This window comes from Leopardus geoffroyi, chromosome B1 (genome assembly GCF_018350155.1).
Source record: "Leopardus geoffroyi isolate Oge1 chromosome B1, O.geoffroyi_Oge1_pat1.0, whole genome shotgun sequence".
Classification (NCBI taxonomy): Eukaryota; Metazoa; Chordata; class Mammalia; order Carnivora; family Felidae; genus Leopardus; species Leopardus geoffroyi.
Genome location: NC_059327.1, coordinates 7,376,985 through 7,393,278, shown reverse-complemented (window position 1 = coordinate 7,393,278; position 16,294 = coordinate 7,376,985). Strand labels below are relative to the sequence as shown.

At 37.1% G+C, this 16,294-nt stretch overlaps 1 protein-coding gene across 9 annotated transcripts in view; it reads right to left on the bottom strand.

Moving 5' to 3' along the window:
• WDR17 (WD repeat domain 17) overlaps positions 1–16,294 on the bottom strand; it is a 107,661-nt gene that overhangs the window by 18,034 nt on the left and 73,333 nt on the right. For all 9 annotated transcript variants that reach the window (XM_045452331.1, XM_045452311.1, XM_045452320.1 and 6 more), the window contains 11 exons: positions 14,483–14,647; positions 12,345–12,547; positions 11,229–11,378; positions 11,011–11,141; positions 10,583–10,708; positions 9,420–9,575; positions 6,522–6,586; positions 3,685–3,817; positions 2,815–2,906; positions 1,188–1,287; positions 235–374 (listed from right to left, as the gene is read on the bottom strand). In XM_045452331.1, coding sequence (XP_045308287.1) covers positions 235–374; positions 1,188–1,287; positions 2,815–2,906; positions 3,685–3,817; positions 6,522–6,586; positions 9,420–9,575; positions 10,583–10,708; positions 11,011–11,141; positions 11,229–11,378; positions 12,345–12,547; positions 14,483–14,647 — 1,461 coding nt within the window. The remainder of the gene's footprint in view (positions 1–234; positions 375–1,187; positions 1,288–2,814; positions 2,907–3,684; positions 3,818–6,521; positions 6,587–9,419; positions 9,576–10,582; positions 10,709–11,010; positions 11,142–11,228; positions 11,379–12,344; positions 12,548–14,482; positions 14,648–16,294) is intronic.

Genomic DNA, 16,294 nt, shown 5'->3' with positions numbered 1-16,294 from the left:
TCTGTGTTGACAGCTTGTAACCTGCTTGGGATTCTCTCTCCTTCTCTCTCTCTCTGCCCTTCCCTGATCACATGCCCTCTCTCTCTCAAAAATAAATATTAAGAAATTAAATTAAGTTAAAAAATTTGAAAAGGAGATGCTGTATTCTCTCAAAACACATCAAATGCAACTTAAAATATTTTAAAAATGTATTCCATTCCTATAAAATTATTCTTCAAATTTAGAAATTCTTACCATGGTGGAATCATCATGCATTTTCTCGCCAGCAATTCCAGGGCATAGTGGGTTGTGGGTGCAGCAGGCTCTCCGAGCACTGTGCCCACACTGACGGCCAACTCCAGTTCATTTCCACGAATCAGGTATGCCATAGCAAGCTTACCCAATAAGAAAATAATTCCTTCAGTTTCATAGATGCTGGATTGGATCATCTTTCCCCGCCAAGCTCATAAAGCAGATAAAGCAGTATTAACCTATAATCAATTATTCTTAAAAATACTGAATGTAACATTCCTATAAAGTACTTATGTAAGTATAAACGCAATTTCCAGATGGAAAAGCTTATCTGATAAAGGGACACACAAGGAATTTTTACGAGGTCAGAATTTAAGTTTAGAACCCTTGATAATAGTTTTTTAATGAATTAATAACAGTTTGTCTGCTATATCCTCATGTCCTTCCATGTCTCTATCACAAAACAATGCCAATTCTTAGAAGATTCATCAACAGTGTGCAATGATTATCAATGATCCCTTAAATCTACTGTATGTAAGGATACATGCAAAACAGAATCCATCTTTACATTTTTCTTACTAGATTAGAGGATCAAATAGAAAATACCTTAAAAACATCACTTTTGAAGATTATACTAACGTATACTTAAAAATAAGTGCTTCCAAAAGTCAAGTATTCTGAATCCCTGAGATTTTTCCCTTCACCACACCACTTCTTCTCATATCAGATGAAATACTTAAAGTCAGGTTGTTACAAATATGTACCTTGTGATAAAAATGAATTGGAAATAAGATTTCATAGTCTGTAGAGTTTATGTGTGCTTCTGAGGCATGGTAGCTCAGGCTTGGTAAGCACGCAAAATCAGATCTTGCACAGGAGTTGCCGTATTTTTTCCACTCAAACACCATGACGCACCTTAAGGGCTTTCCATTTACATAAACCAACGTGAAATGTACCTCAGTATTATCTACGGCTAGCTGGCAACATGCGGCTAACACTGCGCGACCATCCTGAAAATACCATTCCGCTAGTTCTTCACTGACTTTGTGCAGGAGTCTAGAAAAGAGAAAGAGTATGTAGTCTATATAAACAGAAGGATTCCGTCATAAAATGAACTAACGCCCTTTTAGAACAAGCTTATTAAGGGATCACATAGGATTTAATTTGGTATCTTTGATTCAGGTATAAAGTCTGATCTTTGGGAAAGAAAAATCAGGAAAGCTATTTTTCTTAGCAAACAAATTAGTATGTATGGCATGCCCCCACCCCAAATGTCAGAATAAAAGTCTCATTTTCAAAATTTGCCATCCTACATTGAATAATTCACAACTCAGCTATAGGGACAGTTAACTGCAGAAGAATTACAGGCTGAACTGAAACTTTTCAAAATTTAGATGGTGACCACAATATGGGTAGGGTATGTTAGATCTTTAAAATGTCAAGTTTTGGGGCGCCTGGGTGGGGCAGTCGGTTAAGCGTCTGACTTCAGCCAGGTCACCATCTCGCGGTCCGTGAGTTCGAGCCCCGCGTCGGGCTCTGGGCTGATGGCTCAGAGCCTGGAGCCTGTTTCCGATTCTGTGTCTCCCTCTCTCTCTGCCCCTCCCCCGTTCATGCTCTGTCTCTCTCTGTCCCAAAAATAAATAAACGTTGAAAAAAAAAAAACATATAAAATGTTGAGTTTAGATATGGCAGAGAATAGCAGCAAAGAATCAGGAAGGAGTATGCTGGTCCTAACACATTATTTGCTTAACATTTTATGACCCTTTTTTACTTGAAAAGCATCCTAAAAGTTTAGATATCCAATTTTTTTTTTAAATTTTTTTTTCAACGTTTATTTATTTTTGGGACAGAGAGAGAGACAGAGCATGAACGGGGGAGGGGCAGAGAGAGAGGGAGACACAGAATCGGAAACAGGCTCCAGGCTCTGAGCCATCAGCCCAGAGCCCGACGCGGGGCTCGAACTCACGGACCGCGCGATCGTGACCTGGCTGAAGTCGGATGCTTAACCGACTGCGCCACCCAGGCGCCCCTAGATATCCAATTTTTTAAAGCAATAATAGGAGCCAAAAATGAGGCATGGGAAAGTAGATTATTAGATTTGAAAAAGGGCAAAAGGCTGAAGAAGTCTAACTTCCATTTCTTTTAAAAAATGTGTATTTAGATTTCTTCTTTAAAAGGAGTCTAAATTTTATTCCCAACACTAATTCTGGTGTCTTGGGATGATGTCATCTACAATGACTTTACAGTGAAACATTAATAAACAGTCCTCCGTATTTTTACTGGCTTTCCTCCCTAAACAAGGTTGATGTTTTGAACTATTTCGGTGCTTTATCTGCAATCTCTCTACTGAAATACATGCTGCCTCTCTGAAAGCCACACAGAAGGCATGCAGGGTGCACGTGCATTCCTGACACTGCCCTGTTCACCCAGAGGCCCTGGGACGGAGCAGGACTGAGGCGAGAATCAAAGTGAGACAGCCCAGCCCCTGTGCATGGAGAAGGGTGAAGCGCATGGGTCTTAAAACCCCCTAAGGGGAAGCCAACCCTGAAAATACTGATCCCACACAAAGGATAAAGCGCTCACTCATGACAGTCTTCCTTGTAGATATCATCAGGATATGAAGATCCTTTAGGTGTGGAAACATGTACGGTCTGCATGTTTCCCTCACAAGCAGCCTGGAATTTAATAAAATCTTTAATTAATTTTTAGCTAATTGTTGACAGCTGCCCAATTTCTAAATACTATTTTGATCAAAGTGCAGTTGACCCTCCAACAATATGGGTTTGAACTGCACAGGTCCACTTATATGCAGATCTTTTCCAATAAATACAGGACTGTAAATGTATTTCCTCTTCCTCATGATTTCCTTAAGAACACTTTCTTTTCGCTAGCTCACTTTAAGGTCAGAACACGATATATAACACATGTAACGTGCAAAATATGTGTTAATTGACTGCTCATGTTATTGGTAAAGTTTCTGGTCAACAGTAGACTATTAGTACTTAAGTTTTGGGGGAGTCAAAAGTTATAGGAGGATCTCTGGGTGGGGGTTCAGTGTCCCTAACCCTATGCTGTTCAAGGATCAACTGCTAATTTAAATCATGTTTAAAATTTATACAGTCTGGAGGTACCCTCAGAATTTGAAAAAGAACGTGGACTCCATCTTATCAACACGAAGCTTCAAGTGCACGGTTACTAGAAATAGTTGTTCACCCACATGTGACATTCAGCTGCATACAAAAGTCCAGGGATGCCTGAATGTCTAAAATACGTGCAGTGTGACCAGGGCATAGAAAGTGTGACCGTACTGCGGACAGAGAAGGTTGGGAGGTGGGCAGGAGCCAGGCCATCTGACTGTCGATCACGGGAAGGCAGGCGTGATCAGTCAGCACAGTCGTCCTTCCACAGGCCCTCCCGCCAGGGTAGGTGGCCTGTGTGATCATGTACTGGTACCTGTGCCACAAGCAGAGCTTCTGTAAGCTGACCTCTTGACATAAAAAAGTTCACTAATTTTTTCACATCTCCAATGGCGATGCAGTATGGAATGACATCATCCTTATCTTCCTGGATTAACTGATCAGCTCTCCTAATAAAACAAGAACAACTTTCTTTATAATAAACCAATTTCAAGGTTCTCAGTTGGGCTCAGATTTTCTGAAATATCTAAAGCAGCCAAATATCCAAACTATGTGGTAGATTTCCTAAAACCCTTCTGCATATCACTTTTCGAAAAGCTTCAGATTTTATAATCAAATCAGATATGGAAGACAAAAGTTTTCTGCAATAAATAAAATAGATAACCTATTTTCTCTTAAAACACTACATATTTTCATATTTTAAAAGCACTGAACGTATTAGGTCTTAAAAATGAATACAGCTTATCTATTAAAGTGAGCAATATATTTTCTGAAAATAAGTTGTAAACTAGATGTGTGACGGAATATCTACTTTCAATTGGATTAATAAATACGTGCGTGTCTACTGCATTAAAGACAGAATTTTAAACATTTTAGGGAGCACAACAATGAATGCAAACCCTTTAAATGCAAGTAACTTAAAATCATTAAAAAAGAGGAGAGTATAAATACTGACAATAAAATATAGAATACTATGAGCACCCCAAGCAAGGCAGGAAACAAAAACAAAAAGTTCCTGATATGTGAGGGGAAAACAGGATCCTGATCTTGGAGATTACCAAGAATCTACTCGTGTCTGCCTCGGTCTCTCTGTATCCTGTCTGTGTTTCTCTTTTCCTAACTAAGTCCCAAGTAGTTTCCCAGTGACCAACCAAATTAAATTAACTCTTAATATTTAGCCTCAGGTTTGTTGAAAACTAATCTGGGGGCACCTGGATGGCGCAGTTGGTTAAGTGTCTGACCCGATTTTGGCTCAGGTCATGATCTTGCAGTTTCGTGAGTTTCAGCCCTGCATCGGGCGCTAGGCTGACAGTGCAGAGCCTGCCTGGGATTCTCTCTCTCTCTCTCTCTGCCTCTCCCTGACTCATGCTCTCTGTCTCAAAATAGATGAATTAAAAAAAAAAAAAAAGAACACTAATCTGGCATTATTTAATATATGCTGGCATTTGCATTAAACTACATTTCAATCGCCAGTCTCTGGGTTGGTGTAGCACAGTTTTTGTTTGCCCAGCTCACTGTTAACAATCTCCAACCTACAGGGTCACTGGAATTCTCCCCAACATCTGTGTTTTCAACCATTGTGACACTGATTTCTTTGTTATAGGAGTAATAATATTCCCTTCTAAGGAACTAGGACCGAGAAATGGCCAATCTCTCTGAATGGCTGCATCTATACAACATAAGTTTAGGAGCCGTGAGGAGACCATTTTCTGGCCACCATGTGAATTAAGGAGTAGAGAAAAGCAGGTGTTGGTTTCCAAAGATATCTGAAACAGTTTTTGCTGAGGTTGAAACACAATTGTTTTGTGAAAGAAACATTGTCTGCTAACACAGCTTTATTAAAGATTTCGGGGGTTGGGGGGGAAGATAACATTCACAAGTGTGCAGTGAGGGTACAGGAACTTGGAATTATTTGGGATTTTTAGAATTTAAGACAGGGAGCCCACAGCCAGCCCGCTGATGCACTTATTGCTGGGAAAACAGGTGCCAGAGAACGGTCTACTTTCCAACGGCAAATGTGTTCATTAGTCCTTCTGCATTTCATGCGTAGCCTCAGGCAGATTTTTATTTATACATGTGAGTTGCAGTTGAATTTGCTTCTAAATCATGTCTCGTGGAAGAAAAATCAAACTTTTCCATTTTTAAGGCCAGAATCAAGGGAATTGTTCATGAAATAGTAGTCTACAGGCCTAGCACAGTGCTAGACACACAGTGAGCACTAAAAAAATAAATATTCCCTGAATGACTAGAATAGGGAACAGTCTTACGCTGTGAGTTGAAATGTGTCTGCCCAAAACATGTTTACTGAAGGACCAACCACGGTCTCTACAAATGTAACCTTATTTGGAAAGAGGGTCTTTGCTAATGTAATCAGTACAGAGGGAGTTCAACTGGTTGAGGGTAGACCCTCAATCTGCTATGACTGGTGTCCTCCAAGAAAGAAGGGAATGTGCACACAGACACACAGGGACTAAGGCACCGTGAGAAGAAAGCAGGGGTTCGAGTGGTGCCCCCATGACTCAGTGAAGGCCGACGACTGCCAGTAACCACCAGAAGCTGGGGAAAACACGTGGAACAGATTCTTTCTCAAAGACCTCAGTAGGAACCAGTCCTCCCGACAACTGGATATTGGCCTTCTAGCCTCCCGGCTGTGAGAATAAATTTCTGTGGGTCTGAAGCCAACCAGTTGATAATACTTTGTTACAGGGGCCATAGGACATCAACACATCTCAGAAAGAGGCTTCACCAGTGCCTCCCTCGTATTCACGGACGGGAGACGGCAGGGATTGGTGGCCAAAGAGAACAGATTATTTACAGAAGAAGTACTCTGTGAACTTTAGGAAACCTTCAGAAAATCTTACCACCTATATTTCAGTAGCAATATATTCTCCAATAAGTATGTTTACTCATCCATCAATCCCTCCATTGATGTGGAGAATCTCCCTTCCACCGTCTTTCTCAGATGCCAGGTCAAACAGAAGAACACCAAGTGACTTGTAACCAATTCATTTAATTTACGGCATTAGCAGACATAAAACTCAGCTGTTTTTAAAGACAACCTAAGACTAGAAAATTTCAAAAGCTACTATTTATATATTGCTTCCATTTTAACATATTTTAAAACATCTATTTGGACACAGACTCTGTGCTTACCTCTGCATTAACTTCTTCCAGTATTTCACAGACACCCCCGGTGCGACTGACAAGGCCTTGTCCCACTAGAACAGAAAAAAAGAAAGGCAAAGTGTATTTTGACTGTACTAACTCTTAACTTTTTTTTTTTTTTTTTTTTAACGAACTCAAATTTTTAATAGGAGTTTTTTGTGTGTTTTTAGGGTGTTTAGATTTCCAGGAATATTTCTGAATTCTATCCCATTCCACAGAGTATAAATATTACATTTTAAAATAAAGTAAAATATGTAAATTGTATTATTCAGCAACGAAAATCCCAAGCCTAGACAGGGGGCAGTGGGAGGGGAGAGGAATAGTACTACCTAAGTGTGTAGTTTAAAAAACATAGTACCTCCCCTTCTGACACAACACCAGAGTAATCTGTTCTATAATCTGTTCTACGGTAATCTATGTCCTATGTTCAAAACAATACACACTGAAATTCTTCTGTTTAAAAAATATGACATTTACTTCTATTTTTATTCTTTGTTTTTTTATAAATTTTATTTATTGTCATATCTTTCTTTATAGTTGATAAACTGATCTTCGTATTTTATTTTAATTTTTTTAACGTTTATTCATTTTTGAGAGACGGAGACAGAGCACGAGTGGGTGAGAGGCAGAGAGAGAGGGAGACACAGCCTCTGAAGCAGGCTCCAGGCTCTGAGCTGGCAGCACAGAGCCCATCACGGGGCTCTAGGTCACGAAGCTTGAGATTGTGACCTGAGCTGAAGTTGGACACTTAACCAACTGAGCCACCCAGGCATCCCTGATCTTCGTATTTTAAAAATTAGACTGTTATTAAAGGTCATAGTTCAATCAAGGCAAGTGAGACAATTATATGGAAAACATAGACTTCACTGAACTCATGTCTAGAAGGGAAGTGAGGGTGAAGAATTCTGAATATCACAACGTGGATCTAAACTTCATTTTAATTAAGGCTCTCCCCAACAGTAGAATTCTACTACAATTATGGCTAGAAGATTGGTAATTAGCCTGAAAATAATAGGTTAAATTTTAAATAGGTAAATGTTTTTTGTTTTTATTTAAATTCCAGTTAGTTAACATAGAGTATAAAATTAGTTTTGGGTGTACAAAATAGCAACTTTTTAATACTACATTATTTGTAGTCATGTTTCCTTTTTATTTAAGTTTATTTTTATTTATTTTGAGAGAGAGAGAGCAAGCGGGGATGGACAGAGAGAGGAGGAGAGAGACAAAATACCAAGCAGGCTCCACACTATCAGTGCAGAGCCAGAATGGGGGCTCAAAACTCATGAACCATGAGATCACGACCTGAGCTAAGTCAAGAGTCAGACGCTTAACTGACTGAGTCACCCAGGAGCCCCTGTCGTCATGTTACCTTTTTAGAAAAATGTAACCTAAATTATGCTTTTAGGGAAAATTAGTCTTTATTATAGTAGAGGCAAATGCAAGAAACAAGTTAAAATGTAGATTAAGTGAACTTTGAAATCATCAAGCCTTTTCTATAAAAACATGTCCGGTAAGTGGTGAGATTAACTGTTTTCCTAATCTCACAGAATTAATCTCAAAGAATCAGAAACTACAGAAGGAGGATATCGTGAAGCACTCCAAAGACGTCTGTGTTTCTTAAGGATTGGAAGGACAGTGTTTTGGATCATTAAGAACATTGATGACCTTCCACAACAACAAAATTCTCAAGCTCCACAAGTGGACACTGTGAAAGTGTCTTTAAATGTGAATTAAATATAGCTTTAAAAAATATATACCCAAATATAAAACTCAGGAAGATGAAGAATTAGTATTCTACCAAAATTTATTTATTCTTTTTCTTCTTGAATTTGATCAATACTCTAACAGTGTCTTGCTAGAAAGGTAACCTTTAAGCCAAACCTCTACTTCTCTAGAAGTAAAATTTTTATATTGCTCCTGAACACTTTATAGTTTGCAATGTGTTTTCAGTAACATTTTAAAATGACATTTTGTTTTAGGTCAAGCAGTAATTCATTATTTGTTTCTAGTGTATAGGGGAATAAAAAGGCAAGTTAAATTTAATTTTGATATATTTTAATGTAACTTTATTGTTCTTTTACTTTATATTATTTAATAGTACACTTAATAGTATTTTGTAATTATAAAATAACTAACTTAGAACTTTTCATCAACTATGAAATGAATCCCTGCCATTTTTTTCGGGGGGGGGGAGGGTTGGGAGAATTTTTGTTGAACAATGTAGACATTCAGAAAAACAAAAAGCTCCATAAATTTTCACAAACTGAAAACAATCAAGTAACCACATCCAGATCAAGAAACGGAAACCCCTTCTCCTTCTTGTCTTAGTTTGTTTGCCACCCACTTTCCAAAAATAACCACTACCCTAACTTTAATAGGATAGATTTATCTTAACCTTTTTCTTGAAAACTCTGTTTTGCTGAATCAGTCCTCTAACTCAGGATGTGCCCTAGGACCATAATTCACCAGAAAATCCTCAGTGACAACCCTTCTTGTGGCCACTGTGGGGTTTAGTCACAACAAATCGTATTAGTGAGGGGAGCCCAATGCGAGCAAATTAGCCAACATGGGTATTTTTTTAGATATCAAAGGGAATCAAAGATCCTACCCCAGGGCAGTGGTTCTCAGGCTTCAGGCATGTGAAGAACCTGAAGGGCTTATAAAAGCACAGGTCGTTGGGCTACATCCCTGGAGTTTCTGATTCTGTAGGTGTGGGCTGGGAAATACACGTCTAACCCGTTCCGGAGTAATGCTGATGCGGCTGGACTGGGAAATCTCACTCTGGTAAGTACTGTTCTCAGGCACACTACCTGAGATAAGCTTAATACTTGGTCTTCCACCAATACTTAGAATACTTTGTTAAACTCATTGATTTTAGCACATTACCTCTCCAAGTTCAACCATAAGTTCACAGTATCTCTGAATTTGTCCTAATCTCAAATGTATTTCTGCAGCCTCCTTCAGTCTTTCCTCTTTAGTAGGCACACCAATACCACCACCAAATTTAGACATCTTGACTGTTGTTAATTCTTGGGCTTCAGACTGGTTAAAAAGAAGACAAAATGTTCTAAATTTTGTTACACAAGAGCTGGTGATAAAAGATGACTATAAAAGCATTACATGGGCACATATTTTAAAAGCAGATAGCAGTGGAATACTTTTTCTCTATACTTTTTCTCTATAAAACATGATACCTCTTTCAACCTTAATATTTTGATGTGTGTGGGGAGTAAAGAGTAGATGTGTCTGGTATGGGGTAGAGAAAGGCTAAATCCCACTGTCCTTAAAACTTAGCAGCTGTTATGGTTAGATACAAGTCCAGGGGCCAAAAAGTAGTGAATGATAGAGTGATATGTAACTGGTGAAAACATATATGAAAAATCTCAAAAATTAAAAGTGACAGGCTCACTCTCTAGGCTCTCCTACTGTCAGGTGGTAAGAGCTGTAGTGGGTAGGTGTCGTTTGTGATCAAGGCGCTCCTTTATGAAAATAACTGTTCCGTATGACCTTTCCATCCACAGCTCTGGAATGGTTCTCCTCACCGACAGTTGAGTTAACCACAGATATTTCATTGCAAATATAAAAGCTATTTCCTGTTTCAGGTCCCAGGAGTGGTCTGTTTGTATGGTATATCACTCCAGGGATAAGGTCACTGATAATTTCGAAATGAAATTCATTAAGAGCTATAATATGGCCAGTTTTGATAAAACGTATCCGAGAATACAGCGTATTCAGCCTCTGAGACTAAAATCAGAGGGGTCCACACATCATGGTCACCTGGTAATAGGGTAAGGGTAACACCACTTCAGGTGGTGCCAAGTGACTTTGAAGAATCACACGAGATTCAACCTATAGAAACCGTGGCTGTCTTAATCGGGTCTCAAATAATTCATAGTCTCATGATCGGTTTTTACTATTTATGTTCTCAGTGGTTACTCATTTTACTTTACTAACTCTATGTAAATTTTGAAAAATAATGTTTATATTTCAACAGTGAAAAGGCAAAAATAATTTGGGCTTGAGTACATGATCCTGACATACATACTTACCGTTCTAAATTTAATCAGATGTTTCAAATGCATTATTCCTTTACAGTAGTTCTGAGGGAGCAAGCTATCGTCCTGTCCTTTTACCACAGCAACTAAGTTCCATAAGTTGTCACTGCCACCTGGAGGCTAAAAGGTTGATACAGAAAAACCAAAGATACAAGGATGAATTAAAAACCACACGGAACGTTGCATCTTCACAAACACAACGAAGGCATATTTAAATTGAAAGATTAACAAAATTATAACTATGCTTTATCTCATTTATTGTTTCTGGTTTCCATTTGTTTTCTTATTCTGTACGAGGTATGTTCAGAGGGACCCATTGAGTTGGGATGATATGAGCAAATACGTGATAACTTGAGGACAATAGTTGTCATGACTCGTTTAGACTACAGGAAAAATGTTCACCTAATTCCTATAATACTCACTGATAAACACTCTGAAAACCATCTTAGCTTCTTTGCTCGAGGATTACCAGTTAGCTTCTCTATTTCGTGTTTAATATCTCTTGATACTTTACCACACAATAGAGGGGGAGTGCCTTGTTCCACAGCATGATCTAAAGAACAGACATAATTCAGTGAGAAAGGACTGCTTAGAAGATAGTATTGAAAAATAAAATCTAATGCATGCATATTGGCAATACCAATGTTCCCGATAATTTCTTCCCAAGATCTGTCTGCCAGAATATTTATTGGTAAAGGAGCGATTAAAGGTGTTAATGACCAGAGTCTCACTGTAGAGTCACGGGAACAAGATGCCATGGTGAAGGGGCGGCTGGGATGGCATGTTAACCCTGAAGGAAAAAAAGAAACCTACTTTAACTAAAGTAAACATTGAAAAATACTTTTCATCTGTATGTATCTCATAAAACTTCCACAGAATTGAAGTTATAAAGAAGTGTTTTAAGACAGCATTTCTATTTTGGCTGAAAATGATACAAGAATATAAGAAATTATTCAGCACAGTCTATTAATATGGATACAAAATTGAATAATGATTAGCAAACGGTCCTGGATGAAAATGTTGAAATTACATTTCGGGTGGTTCGGCAGCAAGCATACTATCACGCCAATGGAATACATGGTCATGGTAATGGTAATGGTAATGGTAGATGGACGGAAGTTCCAACTGCAAGAAGGAACACTTGGGACCTTCCAGTTAATAACATCCAGAAACAGTATCTCTCCCACACACTCAGCCCCACTGCTTCAACTAAAAGTCCACTGATACGACATATATGGACACAAGTGGCTAGAATTCAGTACCTTTCTTTAAGGAATCATTTTTTCACCAAAGTTTGGGTTTACAAATGAAAGTGACACGCAATAGACAAGAAATCTGGTTTCCATACCCAGCTCAATTATATTTATTGACTTAGTATCACATTAAAAAAATAAAATATTGTCCTAAATATCCAAGAGTAAAGGCAGAAGAATGGTTTGGTAAGTTCTATCTACTGTATCAATGATTCCCTGTTTCACAACTTCTTTATGAAGAGATGGTAAAGGAAGGGAGAAAAATCCAAGCCATATGTGTGTGCGTGTTTCTGTGTGCACAGAAACACAAATAATTTCTCATGACGTTTTGGATTATCTTGTGTATTCTGACATTCCAATAACAAACAAGTACAATTTCTAATAAGAAAAACGTTATTTTAAAATGAAGCACTGTAAGCCTTATTCAAAAAATATTGCTTTTCTCAGAAATTATAACCATCAGTAATACAACAAAATTTGAAAGTACATGAAAAACACATTACCATATACATCTGCACCGTGATCATAAACAGTATCCAAACAAGTTCCTTCTCGAGTGTCCCATACTTTTATAGTGTAGTCCCAGCTGCCAGACAGGAGAAGGTAAGGGATCTCAGTATTCCACATTAATCCCCTCACAGGTGCAGTGTGGCCACTAAGAATGTTTATGCAAGCATCCTGAGTATAATCCCAGATTCGAACAGAACTGAAAACAGAATATTACGTATATGATACCATTCAAGTTATAACTTATCTAAAGTACTGACACACTCTTAGTGGAGTACAATTATCTCTCCGTAAACTGGAAAAGCTTTTTAGTTTCAAGTTCTACTACAATTCTTTTCATCATGGAAATGAACAAATAATTAGGCTAGAGCTAGCCTACTTCAACATATTTTTCCTTACTTTAACTGTTCCTTTACTACTGATACTAAATATACTACTCCGGTTTATATACTTAAAACATTTCTTTCTTCAAGAGAAATATCCAGAACAGATAAAGCCAAAAGAAAAATATGACTAATAATACATATAAAATAATCTAACAACCCTCACATTATTTGTACATCATGAAAATATAGCATGTTTGATGATGGGTATTATTTGAACAATCAATTCATCTTTATGCTTTTAAAAAAGAGTAAATCATTCCTTCATGTTTTGGTCAATAAAATAAGTGGCTTAGTCAGTGTGCAATCAGTCTAAAATCAAGTACAAAATTCAAATATAACTGAATTCATGACATTACTTGAATCTACCCATTGTACAAAGTAAAGAAGACACATTATATAGTTTTATTTAAGGCATACTTATTTTTGCTTTCTATTATAAAGACTTCCTTTTTCTTCCCCTTACCCTAGTACAGGACAATGTGTCCAGGCATATCATAACCTAACTTTATGCTAATCTCTTATGCTACCATTTAAGTTATTTTTGGTTGATATCACTCTTTCATAAATAAGATTATGCTAAAGTGAGTTGTATCAAAATAACTTATTCTAAGAGGCATTCCCTAGAACAGGTATTGCTTTATGACATAATTTAGATTAGGCAAACATTAGGCTAACAATTATATTTGGTAGCCAAACACAAAAAGAGTTTGATATACCCCACTGCACATAAGCATTATTTACAGGTGCCAACAGCATGCTATCACCTATATGACTACTAACGGGATCAATAACCTGAATTTACAAGACTTTCAAGTTTCATTATCATAAATAAGTAAAATGCTTACTACTACCTTTCTGACAAATATTTCTTAGACAATGGTTGAAGATTATACTTTTTTCCATGTACCCACAGAATTTAGATACTGAAGTCTATGTTAACAGACTTACCATAAAGTCAACTCCTTCACTTTGACATTATAACCTTACTTTAAGTAACATTTCCAGTGAAAACCCACAGAAACTTCACATTGTTTTTCTTATGAAATTTGGATGGATGCCAAAATTTCAAGATGAAAATAGCTAATTATTCAATATTAAACCTGTGGTGACTGTATACAGATTTCTATCTGCCTAAAGTAAGATTTTTTTTTTTACCCTAATTTATCTCGTATTAAAATAGGGACCAAGCTGTACTATGCAAATCTATCCCGTTTGAATATAAAACATAGAAAAGATTTCAGGAACTTTTTCACAAACCCCGAAAAAAAAAATGTTAAATCACTCTCATTTCTAAACACATTCTGTTCACGCTAAAATACAAGGTCATCTTCTTTTTTCTTTTCCTAATGAAAACAGAGTATAGCTGTTTTCCATATTAAATATTGGGTCATTATTTTAAAAAATTCTTGTGTTTTACAGAGATTTATTTGTTTTGGATCTTTTTTCTCTTTCCGAACTGATCCTTTAAAAATTTTGTTTCTGTTAACTTTGTCTCTAGTAAGATAGAAATAAGCATCCGTAGTAAACAAAACAAGTTAAAGAAATAGAAATCATGAATATGATGACAACTTAAGTGTGGCAAAATTTAATTTACTTTTGGCTAAATGCGATTAGGTAAGTGTTAACTGCCTGTGTGTACTTGTTACGTATTTTCACCCAAAAGTTGGATCACATGAATGTGTACATTTCTAGAAAATTATAAGCTTATGATTTTAAGGACTAAAACATTAAAATCCAAAACTACATACCCGTCATCAGAGCCACTGCAAAGAATTCCCTCCCGCAGAGGAGACCATCTAACATGGAACACTTTGGCAGTGTGCCCACTGAAGACTTTCAGCGGTTGATCAGAGCTGGTGGCTACGTAATAGACACGAACATTTTTATCTTCACAGCCAGTGGCTATCATGTCTCTGGAATATCATCAGTGGCACATTAAAATATGAAAAAAGTTGATATTATTTGTTGCTGATAATTTTAAAATGTATTACAGTTCTAATTTCTGAAACTAGAATTTTTTGCTTCCTTAACGTAGTTAGAAAACTCACAGAAGTAAAACCATTATTTCCAGAAACTGCCAGAGTGTGAAGCGTTTCCTTATATTCCCTTTTAATTGGTTGAATTGCTATTTTAATCTTAGATCAGAGATCATGGAATCTGTATTTCTATAAGGTCTTTTTTTAAATGTCCAGGTTCATAACCTGGTGAATATTTCTCATACCTTTCTATTTCATAGCTATTGGGTCTTAACGAGGGTCCACAATGGTGAGTAACTGAGATTTGCCTCCTTGCTGGTAAGCAAATTATTAATCATAGAAATTTTTCTGTGGCATGAGCACAGATAGCAATGCTTCCTCTGAAGGATGCTGGGAAAGCTCCCTGCAGACAAGGCTGTCCCAGCCGACGGAAGTTACAGTCCTGGGTTCCCAATTCTCTTTGGTGGCTACTCCAGTAGGAGATGCTTTAACTGTTCCCACTAAGGATCCTCTGGAAACATAATATGTGGATCTGATCTTTTCATGATATTCGTTTGTTATTCTCAAGAGACTGAGAGTAAACTAAGAAACCATTTATACCCTTGTGTCATACTTGGAATACTGTTCCAAATGGAGTTAGGGCACTAATTCCAGCACTAACAGGGTGGAACTGTAGAAATCACTAATGATCATTAATGATCATACAAACAGCCCCCACACTCTAAACGTAAAGAGAGGAAGTTACACATTTGGACCCAACTGTCATCACAACCTTCCTTCAAATTGTTGATTTTTGTCATACAGGTCATAATACTTATATTTACTTAAGCCCACATGCAGAAATACACCAGTTTGCAACTGGCATGCCCATCTCTAAATGTGCATTATCACATCTGCCTAAGTCCCACTGATAAATGGGCCAGGTTCTACACATGGGGAAATACACTTTGCATAATACAAATATTTACATGTATACGTGAGTACGTCTTCGTGGCTATATGTATGTGGATACATAAATATAAAATCTTAAAAATTAAATAATAAACATTCAAGGAATGTACAGACATCCAAATTGTAAATTCAGAGATATCTTATGAATAAACTTTGTAAGTTCAAGGTATTTTTCACTTATCTCCTAAGGTGCTACCTAAAATATGGATACTCTATTAGAACATTTTTTAAAAAGTTTTTAAAAATAAAAATGAAATTTATTAGGTACACTTGGTAGTAAGCATGCAAGTTAAGTACAAAGGACTTTTTTTTTTGAACCAAGAAAACATATTGCGTTAATACCTAATTTTTATTTCAACTAGTCAAACGCTTACCAACCATATAAAGCAGAGAAATACGAATGTAGAACTAGTCTATCGGTCGGATACAAGGTAATCCTATCCATTTGTATACTGAAGAAATACTTTTTAAATAGTCACTTTGTTCAAGGACAGTGAGGGTCAGCAGCACAGTGTTTTGCTGAGAATACGCTCCTAAAAATAGAGAACAGTTGCTGATCTCATGGAGCTTACATTTTAGAGAGTGAGACGGCCAATTTCCAACTAAAATTTAATTTTATTATGTTTTCTAAAA